Raw genomic sequence first — 21,181 nt, 5'->3', positions numbered from 1 at the left:
CTGACAATCAACGACATCGATATAGGCAAGGCAGGTACTCGAGTCTTGGGCGGCCTATTAATGTGCCCATCCCCTCTGCTCCATTTCCCGTCCTTATATTCTCCTCCGTCATTCGTCATCTCTGCTTCCTTCGCCATCCGACGGAGCCTGTCGGTGATTTGTCGAGTGCGGAAGACAAGCCTCGGCGAGAGCACAGCCTCACTCTCGGTGCTCGTCACTTCCCCGCGGAAAGTTCGGGGGAGTCGAGGGTGGGCGGCTCCTGCCTTGGGTGTGGCTTGAACACATCGTCACTTTCTGCTCTTTCCACACCTTCCGTCTTACCACCTACCTGATTACCTACCTTACTACCTGCACCCACCCGTCTCTCCACCGCCGTCTCGTCTGTCTCTCCGGCCCAACGCTGTCCGCACAAAGCGCGCGGACTGAGTGCCTTGCCGACATCGCAGCCGCACCTTGCCAGCGAGACTGACCCGGCCCTCAGGCAGCTAAGCGACCCTCGCTCGCCGCGCCCCGCCGTGCATCTCAGTTCACTTGCACTCCTCTGCCCACCGCCACACCCCCGACAACTTGCCTCCACATCCACATATTCCCTTCCACGTTCTTATCCGCTCGGAAGCGTGAGTGCACTGTCTCCCCCCATATCTCTTCCCATCCACACCTCTGCCCCGCACCTCATCGCGCCCGCACATCGCAGGGCTCTCGGTCGAGGCACGCAGCGGACGCCGCCGCGAACCACGCCTGGAGCTGCCTGATGATGCGCCCGACGATGAGCCTCTTGCATGCATCTCGCTGACCTGCTCAAGCCTCTAGGCCTCATCAACTCCTCCCTCACACGCGCCACCACCGTCCTCACCATCCGAATCTATTCCATACACATCGAGAAATACAGTGGTGACAGCAGTCCCGCGCGCCACTTCACACCCTCCCCGGAGGCGGCCATCTACACCAAGTCAATCTCAAGCCGTCCACCTCGCCCATCGTGGGCCTGCCTATCGAAACTTACACAGCAAATCGCGACACCTCGTTGCGCCACACTGCGGGCGCATCATATTGCTGTGGCCGTCAGAACAAGGAGAGAGCTGCAGCACCTGTGCGAGCCGTCCTTCGGTGCGTGACTTGTAGCAGGGTGCACCGCTTTCCTCATTCCACCCAAACAGACGCGGCCCATATCTCCACGGCGTAGAGAAGGGGCGGCCCCTGGAGATACTTGCAATGGCCGGAACCGGGTCGCCGTTCATCAAACCCGAACCTCACGATTTCTCCTTCAACCCAGATCAATATGCTCAGTTCAACCAAGGCCAGAACTTCGATCTGTCCGGGGGTAGCATGAACATCAACCCTGCGAATCTGACCACCAACAACTTCTCCCAGAACTTCAGCACTTCGAACGCGGCCATCGCAGATGATGAGCTCTTGGACCTGGACTTCGACCATGGACAACCGCAGGGCAACAATTTCGATTTCGCTCAGAGCATGCAGAACTTACTGAATCAGCGAGCGATGCAGCAACAGAACAACGCCATGTTCTCCCATACCCCCGAAGGCGCACCAATCCAGTCGCCCTTCACGAACGACTTCAACTACAACCAGTTCCGCCCCGCAGCTGGCCAACAATTCGGTGCGCACAGCATGCCGCAGCAAGTCTTCCGCCAACAGATGATCCGCAAGGTGTCAGACTCGCGCTCTCCCGCCACACCCAACATCACCCGACTGCAAGTGTCCGATGAGTATCCGCATCCGGGCATGCAGCAGATACAACATCACCGGCAGAAGGGTTCCATGGGCAACGGCTGGGACAGTACGTCGAGCCACCACAGCTGGAACGAAGCCTCACCCTTCCCGTCGCCGGGCAACGCGCATCCGATGCACAATCAAATCACCGAGGTCCTGAAGACGCACCCTCAGCACCACAAAGTCGCTTCCTCTCTGCCAACTAAGATGGAGGGCGGCGCGAACCCGGGGGTGCATGCGCAAGAGGCCAAACGACGCAGACGGCGCGAGTCACATAACATGGTCGAGAGGCGGCGCCGAGACAACATCAACGAGCGCATCCAGGAGCTGGGCACGCTGGTGCCAGGGCACAGGCTCGAAGATGAAAAGGTGCGTAAGCACCTGCAAACGAACGCCCCTCTATCCCCCTCCATCACCAATGCCGGCCTGTCTCCTCCCAACGCTGCCACGTCTCTCCTGGCTGGGCCGCAGGCGCGACGAGCCACGAGCGGCAACATCACACAAGGCTTGCCCGTGGATGAGAAAGACAAGGGCCCCAACAAGGGCGACATCCTCAACGGCTCCGTGGCCTGGGTGCGTGATATGATGTGGTACCTCGAGAAGAAGATCGACCAAGAGCAGCAATTGAAACAGCTGCTTCAGCAGTCGGGCACCCCTTGGCCGTTCGAGACCAACGAAGAGGAAAGAAGGATGCTGCACGAAATCACCGAGATCCTCAACAAGCACAATGACCACGACTCCTTCGACACCTACTCCCGCGCCCCCGGTTCCGGCCTGCGGGTGCCAGGCTTCACCAACGTTGCCGGCGACAGTATTTCCGCGGACGCCCCAGTTGCCACGAGCTCTCACACCAGTCAGCAGCAGACGGTCAGTCCGGGATTCCAGCCCGGAGGCAGCGGGATGAGCAGCGGTCAGATGTCTCACAACCCGTTCTGGGACGAGGAGTTCAAGGAGGAAGACGAGGATTTCATGGACGAGATGCAATAGCATGGCAACCCTTCCATGCTACGCCGAATGATTTGATGAGCATTTCGTCGCCATCTACCCTTCACTCGGACTAGCCCGCTAGGCCTGGGAAACGTGTTACTTCGCATCATCGGGCATACCTCGCGGGAGGCATCATACCGCCACCGTCACTACCGTCATGGGTGTATGGCTGCACCTCGTCCCAATGACCGCGATCCGAATCACCACCTGGGGACGCGGGGCAACGATTCTATGACGACCTATCTTTGTGCGTTTCCGGGTTGGAACTGGGCGGCGAAGGGCGTTGATCTCTTTTTTCTGCTTCTCGTGAGCGTTCGAACGCATGGCTGCATTTATTTAGAGCTTCGAGGGGGTCGGATCGTGCAATGGCGTGCGAGATACGGTGGAGTTGCTTGGAATTTCAATACTGCGCTATGTCCCAAGGACCAGCTACAATAGTCGATCGTTTGCATGTAGCTTTTGGACTGCAATACGCACTGATTTTACGTGTGCTGCCGGTTAAGCGCTTCCACCTTCCCGCCCTGCTGCATCCGCTAGCGTTCCCAGTTGAGGAGGGCTTCCCAATGCAAGATCTCGCCTTGAGTTTGGAGCTCGAAAGCAGCCGTCTGGAACATCTAGCTCGCTCTCGGCGCGTGGCATCGCTGGTGAGATGTATCCATGGCCGTGGAAATGCTGGGTTCGCCGGATGTCTGGGGTCGATGTCCATCTGTGCGTAGGGCAGTTGTCTCTGCACGGCCTTATCTTCCTTTGCCTGCATTCACACTCGACTCAGGCTTGTCGACTGTCGCCGGCGTCTTATCCAGATCCTGGTAGCCCAGATTCTTCATCGAATCTGGCGCCATCAAATTCCTGGCATGCTCCATCAGCGATACAGCAGCGCATACGACATGCATCACCACGCCTCACCTGTCCATGCGGCATTGCAGATACTTCTTGCTCAACTCGCGGCAGGCATCCTCGTTGACTCCGCGGGTGCTTCGAAGACATTTGAGGTATTCTTTCATCAACGGCTGGCACTCGGCATCGTGGTCCAGTGGGAAGGACCCCCGCTCCGGAGGCACGGGTTTGGAGATGATCTGGCGGCCACCTGGGCCTCCGAAAGTGCTCATGATCCTGGAGATCAGGTCAAGAATACCACTCCTGTGCAGTTAACGGCGATGTTGAAGTGCACGTCGGCAATCCTGCCGCAAATCGAGATGTCTGACGCCGAGTTCCTTATCTGATCATCAATCTGATAATAATTCGATTATCCCTTGACGTCAAGACATGCTTCAACATCGACCTCTTCGCAACGACGACAGACCTTCTCGTCTCCCAAAGCATCTTGCACAGCTGTCGGTCAATGTCCAGCAACACCAATGCCGACATCTGGATAGCCGGAGCATTCGCCGCATTCACCGTCGATCTCATCGTCTTCCCTTTGGACACCATCAAGACTCGCATCCAGTCTCCCTCATATCAGAAACGTTACACGCAAGGGCCCAGCAATGCTCCAAGCAGGGCTTTGTTCCGTGGCGTCTATCAAGGTGTTGGAAGTGCCATTGTAGCCACCCTACCCTCCTCTGGTGCCTTCTTCACCACCTACGAAGGAGTCAAATCCATTCTTTCCGATAATAATCCGACCATTGGCGGGAGCAAGCTGCTTCCTCAACCCCTGATTCATGCCGCAGCATCCGGGACGGCCGAGCTGGTCTCTTGCGCCATCTTGACCCCCGCAGAAGTCATCAAGCAGAATGCGCAGATGGTCGATCGATCCGCTTCAGGCGGGGGCTTTGGGAGTGCGACATGGCAGACCCTAGCTCGCTTTCGCTCCAATCCTCTTGCACTTTGGAGAGGCTATTCGGCGTTGGCGGGACGAAACTTGCCATTCACGGCATTGCAGTTTCCGATGTTTGAAGGACTGAGAGATAGGATTCGACGGTATCGGAATGAACAGGGCATCCGTACGCACACGCTGCTCGAGAGCGGGCTCATCACGGCGGTGAGTGCGGGAATTGGCGGCAGCATATCTGCCGTGGTCACGACGCCGGTCGACGTGGTCAAGACCAGAATCATGCTGTCCGCGGCTGAAAGCGCCGCAGAAGATCAGACACCTGCGAAGAAAGCTGGCCAGGGCGGTAAGGGCGTTTTCGTGGATGCCACTGGGAAGACTATGCAAGAGGCAAAACAAGGGCTTGTCGAGGCTGTGAAGAATGTGGCCAAGCCTCCGAGCAGCAAGGGAAGCTTGCAGATTGCGCGGGAAGTGATACAAGAGCACGGGGTGAAGGGTTTGTTTAGGGGCGGCTTATTGCGCGGTGTGTGGACCATGTTGGGGAGCGGACTGTACTTGGGGGTGTACGAGTCTGGACGCATATACCTCGCCAACCGACGTGGAGAGTCTTACGATGGAGAGGATTCTGGATGATCATCCAGGGCTAGATATCTCATTAATCAGAGTTGCTCTTGAAATCGACTTCATTGGGTATTTGCACGACATCTAGACCCAAACGCCTTCGCTAAACCACAGGAAGAGCTGCAGGATATCATCATCAATCATCGAAACCGCCAAATTCATCCTCTTCCCCAGCTGCTGAGCCGCGAGCTTGCCTTTGATGTTCTTGATGCCCGTCACCGACGACATCCCCATCGTCGGATTGATCAAGCTCCTGATGGACATTTCTCCAGTCGTGCAACCGCTCGTCTTCCAAGGCTGCTTGTGCCCGCTGCCTCACTGCCTTGCTCAAGGAGGACTTGCTCAGCTTCTCCATTGGTGATATAACTTTTTCTAACGGCACATCACGCTTCGTGTCCACCTTGTCAAGCTCATCCACGTAGATGTCGATGACATGGAATCGCAGGCCGTGCGGAACCTTGGGATCGTCGGTGTTCAACGGCACGAGTTCCAGGATGTGCAGATATTGGTCGCAGAGCGCATCGTCCGACCAGCCTCGACGACTCACGCGCTCAAAGCCGCGGTTGAGATAGCATCGCACCAGGTAGAGGAACTTGTCCATTCTCAGAGCATCAATGCCGCCCCACTCCCGCGCCATCGTCAACCAAAAGGCCTGGACGAAGCCCAGGAAGTTTTCCTTGCTCTTCACCACGTGCACGAGATCGGCGAGATCACGCGCCAGTCGCTGCTGGGTGAGCGGCTTGTCCGACATCCACATGCAGAAGAAGAGGCCCTTCCATAGTTTGAGAAAGTCGAGCTCGTCAAAGGCTGCTGGACGTTGAAGATAGGTTCGTAAGGATTCGAGTGCTTGATCTCGGGTTTTGCGATCTGCGAGTGGGGGTTAGGACTTGAAGGCTGCTCTTCTTTGAGAGGATTGAGGACCGTACTGCTTGAGGCCAATTGTTTCAGAAACGGGTTCGCTTCTCCAGAAGTCGCTGTTGTCGCCGGCATCTTGACCAGAGCGATTGCATGTGCAACTCGAGAAGTCTTGACATTTGAGCACGAAGTAAATTATGCCGTCAATTCACGCTCGTGAAATTTCCGAGACGGGATCGCCTGATGGCCGGTGCGCTTGTCGCATAAAGTACCTTACACGGCCACAAGTCGTGGCCGCCACACAAAGGACAGTTCAAGCCACTTCTGTACCTTAGCCTCAAAAACGATGGGCTCAATCACCGTATGAGACGAGTAACCTATCATATCTTATTCTTCTACTTCTTTTACCTATTACGGCTTCTACGTGTATAAAGAGCAAATCTACTATTATTCCTTAAAGTATATAGAACAGTACTACTACTAGCGATGTATCTAACGCTTTCCGGCTAGCGCGCTTTAATAGACCGCGTGCTTTAGCTACACATCCGCTATAATTCTAGTTAAACGCCTTAAGAGCGTGAACTCATAGGGAAATGCTCTGATTCTCCCTACATGGCTAGAAACAACTCGGAAACGACTAGCTCTAGCCGGTCGACCCACAAGATCCGCTCATCAGACATCGCTAATGTCCTTAGCCACAGGTTAAGGGATGAGGTAAGTGCTCTCCCTGATATTCACGCGTTTGCACCCCTGTTAAGCTAACAAGGTCACTCATTAGCAGGAGGAATATCTAGTCCGATGGCGCACTCAAACTCCCACAGCCTCCTCGCTCCGACAAGCCATCTGCTCCTGGCACGGTTTAAGTGAACTCACTCGAGCTCTTCATCATGTGCAGCGGTACGTGGAGGCTCGAGCACGCGCAGCTCCTCCAAGTCGAGGCGCCGTTGGCAATATATCAGCAGTGCCGAGCAAGCGCAAACGGTCCTCACCTAACGATGAGGCAACGCTATCACGTGATGCGGAGCTTGGCATCATCACCCCTAGCCACTCCTCCGATCGGAGTCGGGCTACGTCAGCGATCCCCTCCGAGACTGCAGAGGAAGCTGTACACGTCTACAACGGAGTACTCGAGAGAAAGGAGGGGTGGATCGGGGCGAAGAAGGTTGATGCACTCCGTCCTGCTCAGCAAATCTCACATTGCTAACACGTGACAGTCCAAGCGCGTGCCGACCGTGGAAATTGACGCGACGACACTTCCGACTCCTCACATGATGGAAGAGGCCTCTGCCACTCCGACTAAGCAAGCTGCCCGCTTCATCAGGGAGGCATTTCAACGCAAGCTACGACGGGTGGGAAACCTGTCACTGGTGAATGAGGTTGATTCGACCGCACCATCTCTGGAGTTTCAATTCGTCAATGCCTACGTTCTGGGCGATGGAGTGTATCGAGCGGACCCGGACACGTACGAAGGTTGTCAGAAGCCGTGCAGGCCGAACATGGGCCAACACATTGGCTGTGAGCTCCCTCGAGCCTGCGGCTGCCTGGAATACGCCGCGGTGGACGAAGATGCTCTAAGACGAGATGAGCCGCAGCGGCATGCAGAATATGCGCTACAGATGAAGGAGGGGGCGTTCGTTGACAGAACCAACCTCCCCAAGCGCTTTCCCTACAAGAGGCCGCAGGGAGAACATCGACCGCAAACGTTGCAGCGTTTCTACCTCGAGTCGAGACACGCGATCTATGAATGCAACGTCAATTGCAACTGCGGCCCGGCGTGCAAGAGTCGTGTGGTGCAGAAGGGACGACGCGTGCCTCTCACCATCTTCAAGACTCCCAACCGTGGCTGGGGAGTGCGGTGCAGCGAGAAGCTTGTTGAAGGGCAATTCATCGACACCTACCTTGGCGAGCTCATCACCAACGACGAAGCCGAGCAACGAGAGCAGGCGGGCCCGAAAGACAAGGCCAGTTACCTGTACAGTCTGGACAAGTTTGTTGGTGACGCCTCCGACATAACTGCCGACAATTGTTTCGTGGTGGATGGGCAGCACAAAGGGGGCGTCACGCGGTTCATCAACCACAGCTGCGAGCCCAATTGCCGGCAATACACCGTGAGCTTCAACAAGTACGACGCGCGCGTCTACGATCTGGCCTTCTTTGCCATTGAGGACATTCCCGCCGGCAAAGAACTGACGTTCGACTACCTCGACAAAGACGAGGAGGAAGAGGAGGAGGTGATTGCCAAGAGGGAAGAGGCGGCGCTAGACCCCGGCAACATGGACAAAGTGTTGTGCAACTGTGGGGCAACGAAATGTCGCGGTTTTCTTTGGGTGTGACCAGGATACGGGTTACACAGACGCGTGGCTAGCATGCCCTGCTCGACTCATCACGACTTTGCATAGCGTATGAGGGGAACGAAGAGAGATCGTGGAGTGAGGTGCGGTGCGGGAGGGTCGGAATGGACTAGTGAAGAGGACCCGCCGGCACGCACACGCTAACGCCCGCCCATTTGCTCGATGCTGCCTGAGGCCTCGCGCACGTTGCTCAGCCTTTCCCACTCGGCTCTCAACGCAGCACCGAGGACTTTACGGTGACGGGTTGGAACACGGCTTGTAGAAGAATAAGAACACAACTAGCATCATCGGTAGTCCTCGGGCGCATTGAACGAGTCAAAGAGACAGGAGCTTTGACGTGCGTGACGGGTATAACTTAACTCAAAGCCGCGCTCGCTTGGGGGAAACAAAGTTTCGGCGAACCGTGCCCGCGCGAGAGAAAAACCTCCTCTCACAGTTCAGTGCTCGTCTGTTTCCCTTACCACGCACTCATCCTCCCTCCCCTCCCCATCCGCTGCACGCGCCGTCTCCTGAAGCTCGTGGCACGCTTCATCCGCTCGGCATCTGCCTCCATCCCCTTCCCGCGAGCTCTTTCGGCCGTCATTCCCTGCGTGGCGAGCGTGTCGCCTGGCTTGCTGCCCAATTTCGAGGCCCCCGGTCCGCCCACCGCGCTGCAGCTACTCCCGCCAGCACATCGCGCGCCGCTCTGTCTGGTACGCATCTTCACTTCCCGTCTTCGCCTTCGCCAAGCTCCGATGCTGTCGCGAGGCTCGTGCTCCCCCGCCGTGCCCGATTCACTGCCGACCACGTGCTGACCGTTGCCCTTGCTGCTCAGGCCCTCAGATGCCGGCTCTGCTCCACCGACCTACGCTACTCTGAATCCATCTACACCACCCTGCCCTCCACTCGGAGCGCGCCGTGGAGCACACTTCGCCCGCAACCTGCCCTCCCTCCCATCTACGCGACGTCACCCCTCCGCGAGCGCTGCATCACACCATAGGGAAGCACGCCGAGGTTCCGAGAGGTGGTTGTGCGGAGAGGGGCGCCGCTCGTGACCTCTCCGGACGGTTGTAAGCGTTACTGGGTTGTCGCTACTGAAGACATCGTTGAACGTGGGTGGCGTGGGCAAGCGCGCGAGAGGGCCCTGTCATGGCCGCCACCAACGTCGGCCCCACCGGCGGCTTCTCCTACGCCCAGGCCGCCAAAGGTCGGACCGCTGCCGCCGCATCGCAGCCGGTGTCGAGCAAGCTCGCATCCGAACCCGCAGGCAATGCTCTCCCTGACCTCAGTGCAAAGAGCGATTGGGCGGAGGAGGTAGAAGGCAGCACGACCGTCAAGCCCGTTGAGGAGCAAAAGCACACACAAGCAAAAGAAGGTCCCGTGGACCGCACCAGGGCGGAAGACAAGGCGTCCAACGGCGCGTCTGGTATCTCCTCGCCAGACCTCACCGCATCATCAAGCACTACCACAAAGGAAGAGGAGGTAATGTCCCCGCCCAACGGAGCATCCTCAGAGAGCACATGGGAGAACAGATCGCAGGTTTCGGATCCTTCATGGATTGCAGAACGTAAGGAGCGTCAAAATGGCTCGGGAACACGAGAGAGATCCGTCAAAGGTGACACGGGCGAGAAAGCTGAGAAGGGAGAGAGGAAAGGGGAGGGCACACCTGCTCCACAGCCACCGAAGCCGGTCGCGTTGCACGAGGCACTCCCGCCAACAGTCAACCCCTGGCTAAAGCGAGCCGAGGATGCAAAAGCGAAAGTTCCCTCCATCCCCAAAGCAACGACCGCTGCAGTCACCGTTCCCACTCCAGCCCCAGCGCCCACCCCAGCGCCAGCGGCTATGTCGACCGCTGCACCTCTCAGCAAAAAGGACACTGCGCACTCCCAAGCAGATGTACCGCGTCAGACAAACTCTGTCGCCCATGCTTCGTCACCACCAGCTGAAAGCACCAGCATGCCAAGTGCTGCGAGCGTGCCCAAAGCTCTGCGATCTAACCCTCCGGCGGGCAGCAATCGATGGGTAACTTCAAGCCCAGCAGCAGATGGCGGCGCTTCAGATGGCTCAGCGCCATCTGGAGGTCGAGTTTCACGCCCTGAACGGAAAGCACCCTCAAACCTTACAGATGCCCCGGCTCTTGTAACGGACGGCACATCTTGGCCGACGCCCGATAGTGTTGGCGACAAGGAGCGCAAGGAGGGCCAGAAGAAGGATGCCGAGGAGAAGATTGACGATGCCACTCCTCTCAGCAAGACCAAGGCGAAGAAGCCGGAGTGGCAGCCTCTTCCTGTTACTCCCAACTTCATCTACGACACCTGGAAGGATGAGCCGAAGGGCAAGACTCGAGGAACGGCCAATGGCGAGCGTGGCGGAAAGAGCAGCTCGGGAGGCAGAGCGAGAGGTGGCCATCGAGGAGCATCACACCACAGTGGTGGCGACCGATCAGCTCCAGGAACGGAACCCTCTTCTGAAAAACATGCCTCCGACCCCTCTGTTAATCCTCGGGCGAAGCCCGACGTTGCTGGCCCGGCCCCGCCTAGACGACCTCGTGCGTCTAGCGCAAGCTCGTTCAAAGAACGCAAATCCGACTTCCCGGCGAGTCGCAATGCCAACGGTGAAGCGAAAGAGAGGACTCATGCCACCGATAAGAGGCCATCAGACGGCGCCAAGGTCGGCACAAGTCCCGCAGATGGCTTATCTCGGAATGTAAACGAGACTCATGCTTCCAATGATACTCTGACCCCGCCAGACGGCCCTCGGACGGATGCTCCAGACAGCGACGCAGTGCCTGCCCCGATCCCGAGGCGCAACTCGTCAGAGATACAACCGCAGCGAGCGGACGATGCGAGTGCACGCCAAATGGCAATGCCTCCTCGCGCTCTTTCAGGGAGAGACGCCAAAGATGCGCGTCCTTTGGAGTCTCCTCGCGACCCAGCATGGGCCCCACCACGACCCAGTAAGCGCGGCGGCAGAGGCCGCGGAGGTGGTACTCTTCGCGAAAACGCCAATGGACACACTGTGCACAATGGATATCAGAGTGGCTACCCACCAGAGTTCGTGCCTCCGTTTGGTGTGCCAGCATCGCCCTACCAGCTGTCGAGAGGGCAGCAATTTGGCTATCCTATGGGACCAGGCCGAGGGGGCTGGAACCCTCGTGCGCACCCACGGTCGCAATCGATCCCAATCGACGGCAATTACTTCCAGCGACTTGGCTACCCGGCTCCCACCATGCCACCACATCTACAGCCTCTCAATACTTACGTCCCTGGCATGTACGATCCAGGCCAGATGCCTCTGACTGCAGTGCCCATTGGTAACCAGATGGAGATTCAGTATTTGGTTGAGATGGTCACCACTCAGCTCGAATACTACTTCTCCGTCGACAACTTGCTCAAAGACATGTTCCTTCGCAAGCACATGGACTCGAAGGGCTTTGTCCTCCTTGCCGTCATCGCCAACTTCAATCGCGTGAAGCAGCTCACGCCGGATAGGGACATCCTCAAGGTTGCCTGCATGAATTCCGAGATCATCGAGATTGGTGTAGGCGAGGATGGCAAAGAACGACTGCGGAGGGCCGATGGCTGGCAACAGTTTCTACTGCCGCTGGATCAGCGCGAAGAGGCTGCGCAGAACGATGGGCCTGAGCAGTTGCGTTATCTGGATCGCCCGCAGTTGCAGAGTGGTAACACCACCGCGCAATTTCGTGGGCCAGCTTCAGCAGGGGCGACTTCGCCTCAGCAGCAACGCGTCGACCGCAGATCCTACGATGCCGTCTACCCGATGATGAATGGCTTTCAGCCGCAGTACGGGACGTATGGCGGAATCCCGGAAGTTGTATACGCAGATGTCATGAACGGCGAGGAGGCGAGAGGCCGAGCAGCACGCTCACCAACGCGCGAGACCCCCGCTTCACCCGACCGACCGCCGATCGATGCGGTCGTGGACGACGTCAACAATGAGCCCGACGCGTTCCCAAATGAGCAGGTCGACATTTTGACGGTTGTCGTGAAAGCCAGCCAGCAGCAAAATCAGCAGAGCAACCAGCCACCCCGCCACCCTTATCACAGTCTCTCATCGAGAACGTTCTCCAACGGGTCGATCGACTCGCGCAGTATCCTCAGTGAGATGGAGCAGCCCAACGAGGACTCCACTCTGGTGAACGGGAGTGGGAGTGAGATGCACCTGCCTCCAGTCCCTCGCCGTTCGAGCCCGAACAAGTCTTCATCCAATGACCGTGCCCCGAGCGAGTCGAACTTCGACGTGTTCTGGGTCAAAGACTCCGACGTTCCCGTTGCCAATCTTCCTTCCGACCTTATATCAGAGCCGTACAACCAGCTACGTCGCAAAGCCCTGGATCAACGGGATCACGCTGCCACCGGAGCCTGTCCGTACGATATGGACGTCCTCTACCAATTCTGGTGCCACTTCCTCATCCGCAACTTCAACAGCCGCATGTACACCGAATTCCGAACCTACGCGAAGGAGGACGTATCGCGCTACTCGTACGCCGGCCATCAGAACCTGGTCAAGTTCTACGCGCAGTCACTGTCGAGCCACAACCCGATCCGTGATCGCGTGATCAAGGACTATGTAGAACTGGTGCAGAACGAGCCACTTTCGGTGCAGAGCATGGGGTTCAAGCAACTCCGCTCCGCGTGGCGTAACGGCGCGCTGAACCTGAAGAACCGGAAGAAATTGGCGGACATTGTGGATGACAAGTTGAAAGAGCAACTCGACAAGCTTGACGCGTAAGGCACCGTCGCTTCGGAACTAGATCCGCAAGTGTACTCATTCGTCGGACGCCAAATGGAGATCGAATCTCTACGACGATCGCCACTTCGTTTGTTATACGCTCAGAGCCGGGGCACGACCGCGGCGCATGTGTTATGCGGAAATCCAGACATCTACCTTCCAACGCAGAAGAGTCGCCACTGTTGAGTCTGGAGCGGTCATTTAGCGTCTCGGCCGCCTAGGTTTTCCCCCAGCCCGATCAAAGCATCTTCAACAAAAGCAAGTCTGGTTATTCTCGCTGGTGCGAGACACTGTGAGCGACCTTTCAATGGGAGCAAGTCGTTCCGCATTCGCTGCAATGCATCCTTTTGCATTCCTCTCCCACCTCGACACTCGCGAGGCGTGCGTCCCAACATGAATACAGAGCATAAGATATGGCTCAATTGTCGGTGGTGTGAAGGATGCGCAGAAGTGTCGCAGAGTACACCCAATGAGATCTTGGAGCTCCTTTCTCAATCGCGTCCACCATTCGACACACGGCACGCCGATGGAGGCACTTTCAAGCGACTGCACGGCGCCGCACCTTATTTCTCTCATTCTCTCCTCCTTATACGAACATTTGAACCAAACTTGTTCACGACATTGAGGAGGAAGCGTGGGTGAAGCAAGGCCAGCGTGGATGTGACGCAACATGCAAAGACCGCGAGCCGTCTAGGCCCTGTAGATAGCTTCTATCCATCGACAGAAATGAAAAGGCTTTGAAGCAGATTCTGCGCCCTTCGTGCCTGGAGGCTCCTTGTGCCCCCATCTTCCAGCCGTCCCCGCTATCAAGCTTTTCGTTTGCATACACTTGATGCTCTTGATGGCACGCAAGATCGAGACGTTGCGTGAAGGTATGTTCGCGCTTAGTGCTACTATTGCGCAGCTGCCCGTGCCTATCGCTGCCCACTCGCGCCACCGCTGCCCCTGCCTGCACCACCCATGCCGCCCATGAAATTCCGCGCCCTGCTGATGGTTAGCAACGGAATCGTAAGATAAGTCTCGCTTTCAAAAGACTTACATGTCGGCGATGGCCGGGTCGTTCATCAATTCGCTGAGGTTCGGCATGCCACCACCAGCGCCGCCGCCGCCTTCTTCTCCTGCACCAGCGCCTCCGCCACCGCCGAATCTACCAGCGAGATTGCGTAGTTGCGGATTGTTCATGAGGTTGTTCATCATGTCGGGATTGCTCATGAGATTCTGCGCCATCTGGCGCATCATGGGATTCTGCATGATGGAGCTCAGGTCCGGCATGCCGCCGCCGCCGCCTCCAGCGCCGCCCAGCAGCGACGCCAGGCCGCCGAGATCCGGCATGCCTCCAGCAGCGCCGGGCTGGGAACGTGCGGTTGCAGTGCCGTCAATGTCCGGGCCCACATCGGAATCGGCGTTCGTGTCTTCTTCCACCTTGCGCTTCGCCGTTTCGTAGCCCTTCTTCATGCTCTCGCTCCCGCCGTTGCCTTCGGCATCGATGCCAGCCTTGTAGGCCTCCATGCTGCCCTTTGCATCGCCCAGGGCAAATCTCGCGAGGCCGAGTCGCGACCAGGCTTTGGAATAGGCGGGGTCGGTGGCCGTGGCGAGCTCTGCATCGTTCTTTGCGAACTCGTGGTGTTGGAGGGCGCTGTAGGCGGCGGCACGGTTGGAGAGGTAGATGGGGTTGAGGGGGGAGATCTCGAGGGCTTTGGTGTAGAGGTCGACGGCAGCTTGGTAGTCCTTCTTTTGCATCGCGGCATTGCCCTGTCCCTTTAGCCTTTCACTCTCCTCTGTCGGCCCGCCCTTCTCGCCCTCCTTGGGAACACTAGGTTGTGCTGCCCCACTGCTACTGCTGCTGCTGGCGGCCGCAGCGCTCGCGCCACTGCTTTTCTTTCCCTTGAGCTTCTCATAAACGCCGTAGATGCTCAGGAGGTTCTGACCGCCTAGTGCGTCGGCCACGGCGGCGGAGTCGGAGGGGTCGACGTGGAAGCATTCGGCGATGCAGTTGCTCGCGATCTCGATGGAGTCTGCATCTTCGGGGGGAACCGAGCCGTCTTTGAGGCTGGTGGAGAGGAAGTCGATGATGGCGAGGGCGAGGCGCTTGCGCGAGTCGGTAGCCTGGGAGGTTGTCAGTATCGCCGCATCGTCATGACCTTTCTGGTACGTTGCAGCGGGGGCATTACCATCTTGCCAGGGACAGGCGCTGAGCGGATGATTGGGCTGGCGAAGAGATGCAGCACTTGGCCAAGGAGGGCACTTCCAATCGATAACAATAAATGTATTACTTCGACGGATGCGGGATCCAAGTGGCAGAAGCGGTCGGAATGGAAGACGGAGGGTTGATTCAAGTGATTATTGTTCTCTAGACGTGGCTTCACAAGGCCCCGCCGACTTTTCTGGCCGACGCTTGCTTGCAGGGATCAATCAGCTTCCATCTTGGCAGTTGATTGATTTATTAGTGGGGCACGCATTTCCAGACTGCACTTGATGCTTGCTGGTGCACACCTTGCGCTGCCTCCACCTCCACCGCATTGCACGTCCGTCGAAATGTTCAAGAAAGAGTCAGTCCGTATCCGTCTGTCTGTCTACATCCCTTCCCATCCCACTCACCATCCCCGCAGTGTCTCCCCAGGGGCCAAGTCCAAGGTCAAGTCCTCCGCCCAACGCGCCATCCGCGCCAAAGTGCTCGAGACGTATCCCCTACTCGCCCCCTACATCGACGACATCCTGCCCAAGAAGGAGCAGCTCGACCTTGTCAAGGTGCCCGACCGTGTCAGCGTGTACAGCCTCAACGGCCAGCCCTTGCTCTGGCAGCACATGGACGACAAAATCATCCCCCACCTGAAGATTGTGCAGCAGTATCCCTGGTGTTTCCAGCGCGTGCGCATCGATCGTGGAGGAGTTCGCTTCGTGTTGAGTGGAGCGACACTGATGGTCCCCGGCTTGACGAGCGCGGGTGGGAGATTACCGGGCGACGAGGACGCGGGGCCAGAGTATGGCAATGACGGAAAGGAACTCGAGGCGGGGGAAGTGGTGGCCGTTCATGCGGAGGGCAAAGAGCACGCATGCATGATTGGCATCTTGAAGATGGGCACGAAAGAGATGAAGGAGAAGAAGAAGGGTGTGGCGATTGAAAACGGCCATTACGCGGGAGACGGCCTATGGAAGCTGGACTTGAGTTGACGGCATGACGTCTGGTGACATCCCCACGTCGGCATCATGCACAATCAATCCGAGTCTCCATCGTGCTGTGTGGTCCCCGTGCAGATCGGCGCAAGCTACGGGCGAAAAGGAAGGCTGGAATTAGCGCGCGGCCGGGCATACAATGAGCTCCCCCTCTTGGGCTCATGTCTCCATCACTTCTCCGCGATGTCTGCAAGCATCACCTCACCTCTCTCCGACGACGTCACCGCGGGACTCAATACATCGAGCGGCAGAACCTCGCTAGAGAACGGCATGATTTGGGCCTCGCGTTGCTGACGATGGCCTGTTTCATCTCGGGCCTTGCGAGCGTGTATGTTGAGAAGATCCTCTAACATTCCAAGAGCGTATGCTAGAAAGATACATCACAGATTGTGAAACGATGACTGTGACTCGATCAACTCGATTCGTCCCCTTCCAGTAATTTGGCAGCTCGTCGCCAATCATGATCTCTATATATCGATTCATCTACGATCAGCGTCTAACCAATGGCTTGCAGCATCAATTAATCACTCGGTCTTAGCCAAAAACGTCACAATCTGTTGGGTCCTACGAGTCTCGTCTTGCTTCTTCCTGCAAGGGAGTTTCGTTTTTTGTCTTTACGCAGGCCCCGTATTCGACCAGAAACGTATGGCCTGGGCCTCATTGTTTTGAGGAACAGCATATACTCAGCAACAACGGATAACAGGTAATGTCTGATATGATTTAAGACGCCGTCTCCCGTTGGACTCCCTTCACTGTACCCCTTGCATTGCTCTGCCAGGCACTTCGAACATGTCGTCAATCCCATCCTCCTGATCCTCATCCCCATCGTCCTCACTCTCCATCTCATCCTCGCCTTCGTCCTCCTCCTCGAAGCCGGTTTCGATGGTTCTCGCCTTTAACCTCTCCTTCATCTCCTCCCTGCGCTCCTCCTGCCACCGCATGAGGGCCGCCGACGCATGCACCCGGAACCCATAGATTCGCGGCTCGTACCTCCGCTGCGTCTTCTGCGGCATCAGCGCCGGATAGACCTGGAACAAGATGCTGTGGAAGCTGGTGCCGAAGTATGCGCCATCTATGCTGTTGTGCCGGGTCGACTTGGGGTTGTAGATGTCCTCGCATTTGGCGCAGTACAGCTTCACGGTGGACACGTTGGGAATGTCGTGCTGGCCGACGGGGAGTAAGTGTTGTGACTCGCAGATGACGCGAGGACATTTGCCAAAAACGCCTTGTTTGTACTTCTCCATCTGCCGTGCGGTGCGTAAGCAAAGGCCATGATCGTATCATGCAAAGTGGGGGACAAAGTCTTACCATCTTGGCCAAACCCCTAGTAGTCACGACGTACCGCGCGTGTACCAGCCCATACAGATGCCTCGCGCTCTTCTCGATTTGTACGCGCATATCGTCGTCGACGTCCATGTCAAAGACATCGGTGACGAGGTCGAGGGCATATTGATAATACTGCACCTCGGTGTTGAGGCCGGTCAGATTGAAGCGGTCGGTGAGGTAGTCCTCGTCGATTTCGCAAAAGTACTCGTTGCCGCGGGAGCTGATGAACTGAGAGACGCACGGCACGTTAGCGCAGCCTTTGGGATGGAAATGAGCGAGTGGCATGAACAATAACCGCCCAGAGGCTCCTCCGGTGTTGCTCGAGCAGTGGAGGTAAGTCTTCTCCGGGCACTCGGGGTCGGGTCTCTCCGAACATGTGCGCATCCTCGCTGATGCGCATGTGGGAAGAGGCCATTGCGAGCGGTTCGATGCCTCAGCCCAAGGTAAATTTGGTGGGACTCCAAGTCTCGGCCTGGCACAGAGGTATGCTGCCGACCTGGCCTTGTTCCCGCGCGCGCACAGCCGTGTAGGTGAAGGAAACAAACAGTGAAGGAGGGGATAGGGAGTGGATAGTTTGGAAATCTTACCCAGTCTCTCCAGTAGGAAGTGTAATCACTGTCGGTGTCGCTTGCAAAGTCGTCCATGCCGGGCGTGGCAAAGGCATGAAAGGCAGGAGCAGAGGAGTTCAGGTGGACAAAGGGCGCATATTATTAGCGCATCGTGTGGAAGGGCGTATGGGGCGGCGGGTGAGGCGGTGCGCAAGAGCTGTCGTGAAGGTTCTGGCCCATGTAAGGTACCGCATGTTCAGGCTTGATGCCTCAGGCCCCCCTCGGCTGCTCCCGAAGCGCCCTCGCGAGCAAAAGCTTGTTCAAGAAAGTCATGAGGGATCTCGCCTTCTCATGCCTTCACTGCATCTCGCCTTCTCTCTGCTTCTGTCGCCACTCTTTTACTTCTTGCCTCGACTCTACATCACATCTACCTCTCTACCCCACCCCCTCCCTTCCACCCCGTCTTCCGTCCCGGCATCGTAGCATGAGCACGCCTTCCCTCCGCGCTCTTTCGCGGCGAGCAGGCGCTGCACCCTACCGCAATCTTGCTTCTCACCCTACCTTCTCCTATGGCAGAACCGCGGCGTACCGTCGGATAGCCTCATATCCACAACGCTCTAGCGATGTCTCCCTCCAGCCACCGCGAAACACCTCCAGCGCCATCGCTCCTCCAAGTGCGCTTCGGCTGCCCTTTCTACACCCCACAGTCTCGATAAACCCAACTCAGACAAGACATGTTTCCTTCAAGGAGCTCCGAGAGCAGCGCCAGCGCGAAAAAGCTGGAGAGTCCCAACAGGCCCCGAAGCAGCAGCAGCAGCCGCAAGCAACATCCTCGTCCCAGCCTCAATCTCCGCCCGAGGATCCGTTAGTCAAAGACGAGTCTCCGGCAGCCAGCGCAGCAGAGGAAGCATTTGCAAAGGCTAGGTCAGATAGTGAAAAGGAATGGGCAAAGTTTGAAGAAGCTGCGCGCAAGGAGCAGGAGCAGGAGGAGAAGGACAAGGCCCAGGAGGAGTCGGGCGAAGCTGGCGAAGAGGGCGCTAAGCAGGAGAAGGGGAAGAAACAGGCGCCGGAGGAGCCCCCACACGGCAGCAAAACGCCTTGGCAGGTCTTCACCGAAACGCTGTCGTCGGAGTTCAAAGCCAGCAAGGAGTGGAACGAGAGCACGGAACAACTGAGCGGGAGTATTCACGACTTCACCCAAAACCCGAATGTGCAAAAGGCGCGCAGCGCATACAGTCGTGCCGCCGAAGCGGCCAGCACAACGACCGGCAAGGTGGTCATGGGCTCTGCCAGCGCCATTGGCAAAAGCGCCGCCTGGACATGGGACACCCCTGTCGTCCGCGGACTTCGTCACGGTGCCTCAGCTATTGGATCAGGCGTGGAGAAAGCGACCCGCCCGCTCCGCGAGACCGAGGCCTACAAAAACGTCAAGGACGTTGTGGACGACGGATCCGCTTCTCAGCGATATGGCGGGTGGACGGAGAAAGAGGAGCGCAAGCGTCAGCGCGAGTTGCGCGAAGCCAAGGCGGGCCGTACGCAAGCGCAGGTGTTTGAAGAGGATCCTGAAGCTGGTGTCAATGTGACTTTGCACAAAGACTCGGCATGGAATCAGTCTTGGAAGAGCTTCCGAGACAATTCGCCCGTGATGCAAAGAATCTTTGGATTGGGGGCCACCTACCGTGAGTCGGAAAATCCCCTCATCACCACAGCGCGCTCGGTGTCCGACCGGATCGCCGGCTTCTTCGCCGAAAACGAGACCGCCATGGTCATCAAGAAGTTCCGTGAGATGGACCCGTCCTTCCAACTCGAGCCTTTCCTCACCGAGATGCGGACGTACATTCTCCCCGAAGTCCTCGAGGCGTACGTCAAAGGCGATGTGGAGACCCTTCAGCTCTGGCTCTCGGCCGCCCAGTTCCAAGTCTACAGTGCGCTGATGCAGCAATACACCACACAAGGCCTCAAATCGGACGGCAAAATCCTGGACATTCGAAACGTCGACATTCTCTCGGCTCGAATCTTGGACCCCGGCGAAGTGCCCGTGTTCGTGCTGATGGCGCGAACGCAGGAAGTGCACGTGTACCGCAATGCCAAGAGCGGAGAGCTGGCGGCGGGCATGGAAGACAAAGTGCAGCAAGTGACGTATGCCATTGGCGTGACACGACTGCCGGAGGAAGTGGCCAACCCAGAGACTAGAGGCTGGAGGTTGATTGAACTGCAAAAGAGCGGCAGAGATTACATCTGAAGAAGCCACCGGCATAGCTCAGCATCTACGGCGTTTCATAGAGGTCGCGCTACCCACGCGGGATTCTCTTTTTGGCGGTTTGTGTACAGCGACGCATTGTGCAAGTAGAGAAGATTCAGCGCTTCGGAAAAGGGAAAGAGGAAGAACGACTTTCGACTCCGCTCTTGTATAGTATAAAATTTCATCATTATCTCCCGTAACGGGGGTGTCTACCTTAAAGCACGCTCTTTTTAGGCGCTTCACATTCTGCGAGGCATCGTCCCCATTGCCATCGACTTAAGTCCGCTCCCTTCTCACCATGCGTGTCATTGCATTGCGCCGCACCCCGATCAGTTTCGAATGGACGCTTCGTAAGGCTGCACCGCTTGAATCGATGCGGTTGCTGATCCTTTTGGATCGGGATAAATGAGTGCACATAAGTCGTAAGCCGCCGTCCAGAAACGAAGGCCTCTTCCAAAACCCAGACGGGCCATTCATCTAATGGAGATGTTGGATTTCGGGGGAAATCCTCATGAACGCGGCAGACGAGCCGGTGCTGGAAGGGGCAGCAGTGCCCGATGGGTAGGGCATGCCAGACGGCCTGAGAGGCACACCGGTGCCTGTCGGGTAGGAATGGCCAGAAAGGGTGGAGGTCGTCGCGGTTCCGGTAAGGGCGTACGGAGCGGCGTGGAGGAAGTCTCTCCAATCCCTCCGAACCACGTCTGCGTGCACGGGTTGGTCGAATGGTGCGGCGGTGACGAGGAGGGTAGCCGTGCTGAGGAAACCGGCGAGAATTGCGGTCTTCATTGTTGGGTCTGGATGGCCGTTTTCACCGATGGCGAACGGAGGAGTGAAAGCGAGCAAA

The 21,181-nt window shown here is 57.4% G+C and overlaps 11 protein-coding genes across 11 annotated transcripts; 6 read left to right on the top strand and 5 right to left on the bottom strand.

Moving 5' to 3' along the window:
* Nucleotides 1–890: 890 nt before the first annotated feature.
* Nucleotides 891–2,918, top strand: BDY17DRAFT_128476 (uncharacterized protein). The gene has a single exon (XM_033729385.1). It carries the CDS (start codon nt 1,213–1,215, stop codon nt 2,716–2,718), a length of 1,506 nt encoding a protein of 501 aa, XP_033591007.1. The 5' UTR covers nt 891–1,212; the 3' UTR covers nt 2,719–2,918.
* Nucleotides 2,919–3,153: 235 nt separating this feature from the next.
* Nucleotides 3,154–3,884, bottom strand: BDY17DRAFT_295629 (cytochrome c oxidase assembly protein COX19). The gene is made up of 2 exons (XM_033733333.1): nt 3,625–3,884; nt 3,154–3,567 (listed from the first exon to the last, which is right to left on the bottom strand). The coding sequence occupies exons 1-2, from the start codon at nt 3,825–3,827 to the stop codon at nt 3,456–3,458; spliced, it is 315 nt and encodes a 104-aa protein (XP_033591006.1). The 5' UTR covers nt 3,828–3,884; the 3' UTR covers nt 3,154–3,455.
* A 1-nt stretch (nt 3,885) lies between these two features.
* On the top strand, nt 3,886–5,155 carry BDY17DRAFT_295627 (mitochondrial carrier domain-containing protein). The gene has a single exon (XM_033733332.1). The coding sequence runs from the start codon at nt 4,061–4,063 to the stop codon at nt 5,120–5,122; it is 1,062 nt and encodes a 353-aa protein (XP_033591005.1). The 5' UTR covers nt 3,886–4,060; the 3' UTR covers nt 5,123–5,155.
* On the bottom strand, nt 5,156–6,142 carry BDY17DRAFT_295626 (nucleolar protein,Nop52-domain-containing protein). Its single transcript, XM_033733331.1, has 2 exons — nt 6,037–6,142; nt 5,156–5,977 (listed from the first exon to the last, which is right to left on the bottom strand). The coding sequence occupies exons 1-2, from the start codon at nt 6,098–6,100 to the stop codon at nt 5,247–5,249; spliced, it is 795 nt and encodes a 264-aa protein (XP_033591004.1). The 5' UTR covers nt 6,101–6,142; the 3' UTR covers nt 5,156–5,246.
* Nucleotides 6,143–6,534: 392 nt separating this feature from the next.
* Nucleotides 6,535–8,734, top strand: BDY17DRAFT_295623 (uncharacterized protein). The gene is made up of 3 exons (XM_033733330.1): nt 6,535–6,679; nt 6,744–7,127; nt 7,180–8,734. The coding sequence occupies exons 1-3, from the start codon at nt 6,578–6,580 to the stop codon at nt 8,296–8,298; spliced, it is 1,605 nt and encodes a 534-aa protein (XP_033591003.1). The 5' UTR covers nt 6,535–6,577; the 3' UTR covers nt 8,299–8,734.
* Nucleotides 8,735–9,444: 710 nt separating this feature from the next.
* On the top strand, nt 9,445–13,047 carry BDY17DRAFT_309672 (uncharacterized protein; the record flags this gene model as incomplete). The annotated part of the gene is made up of 1 exon (XM_033735359.1): nt 9,445–13,047. One exon carries the CDS (start codon nt 9,445–9,447, stop codon nt 13,045–13,047), a length of 3,603 nt encoding a protein of 1,200 aa, XP_033591002.1.
* A 747-nt stretch (nt 13,048–13,794) lies between these two features.
* On the bottom strand, nt 13,795–15,389 carry BDY17DRAFT_295621 (uncharacterized protein). The gene is made up of 3 exons (XM_033733329.1): nt 15,219–15,389; nt 14,087–15,153; nt 13,795–14,031 (listed from the first exon to the last, which is right to left on the bottom strand). The coding sequence occupies exons 1-3, from the start codon at nt 15,219–15,221 to the stop codon at nt 13,962–13,964; spliced, it is 1,140 nt and encodes a 379-aa protein (XP_033591001.1). The 5' UTR covers nt 15,222–15,389; the 3' UTR covers nt 13,795–13,961.
* A 193-nt stretch (nt 15,390–15,582) lies between these two features.
* On the top strand, nt 15,583–16,218 carry BDY17DRAFT_323283 (uncharacterized protein; the record flags this gene model as incomplete). Its single annotated transcript, XM_033736983.1, has 2 exons — nt 15,583–15,596; nt 15,657–16,218. 2 exons carry the CDS (start codon nt 15,583–15,585, stop codon nt 16,216–16,218), a joined length of 576 nt encoding a protein of 191 aa, XP_033591000.1.
* An 899-nt stretch (nt 16,219–17,117) lies between these two features.
* BDY17DRAFT_232271 (casein kinase II, regulatory subunit) lies at nt 17,118–18,182 on the bottom strand (the record flags this gene model as incomplete). The annotated part of the gene is made up of 3 exons (XM_033730234.1): nt 17,118–17,465; nt 17,530–17,775; nt 18,135–18,182. Coding segments are annotated over 3 exons (642 nt in total), but the record flags the coding sequence as incomplete, so codon positions are not given.
* Nucleotides 18,183–18,455: 273 nt separating this feature from the next.
* Nucleotides 18,456–20,495, top strand: BDY17DRAFT_295613 (uncharacterized protein). Its single transcript, XM_033733328.1, has one exon. It carries the CDS (start codon nt 18,580–18,582, stop codon nt 20,335–20,337), a length of 1,758 nt encoding a protein of 585 aa, XP_033590998.1. The 5' UTR covers nt 18,456–18,579; the 3' UTR covers nt 20,338–20,495.
* Nucleotides 20,496–20,814: 319 nt separating this feature from the next.
* BDY17DRAFT_323280 (uncharacterized protein) lies at nt 20,815–21,123 on the bottom strand (the record flags this gene model as incomplete). The annotated part of the gene is made up of 1 exon (XM_033736982.1): nt 20,815–21,123. One exon carries the CDS (start codon nt 21,121–21,123, stop codon nt 20,815–20,817), a length of 309 nt encoding a protein of 102 aa, XP_033590997.1.
* Between the last annotated feature and the right edge of the window lie 58 nt (nt 21,124–21,181).

Source organism: Neohortaea acidophila (assembly GCF_010093505.1).
Source record: "Neohortaea acidophila strain CBS 113389 unplaced genomic scaffold BDY17scaffold_4, whole genome shotgun sequence".
NCBI classification, from domain to species: Eukaryota; Fungi; Ascomycota; class Dothideomycetes; order Mycosphaerellales; family Teratosphaeriaceae; genus Neohortaea; species Neohortaea acidophila.
This window is presented reverse-complemented; position numbering and strand designations above follow the sequence as displayed.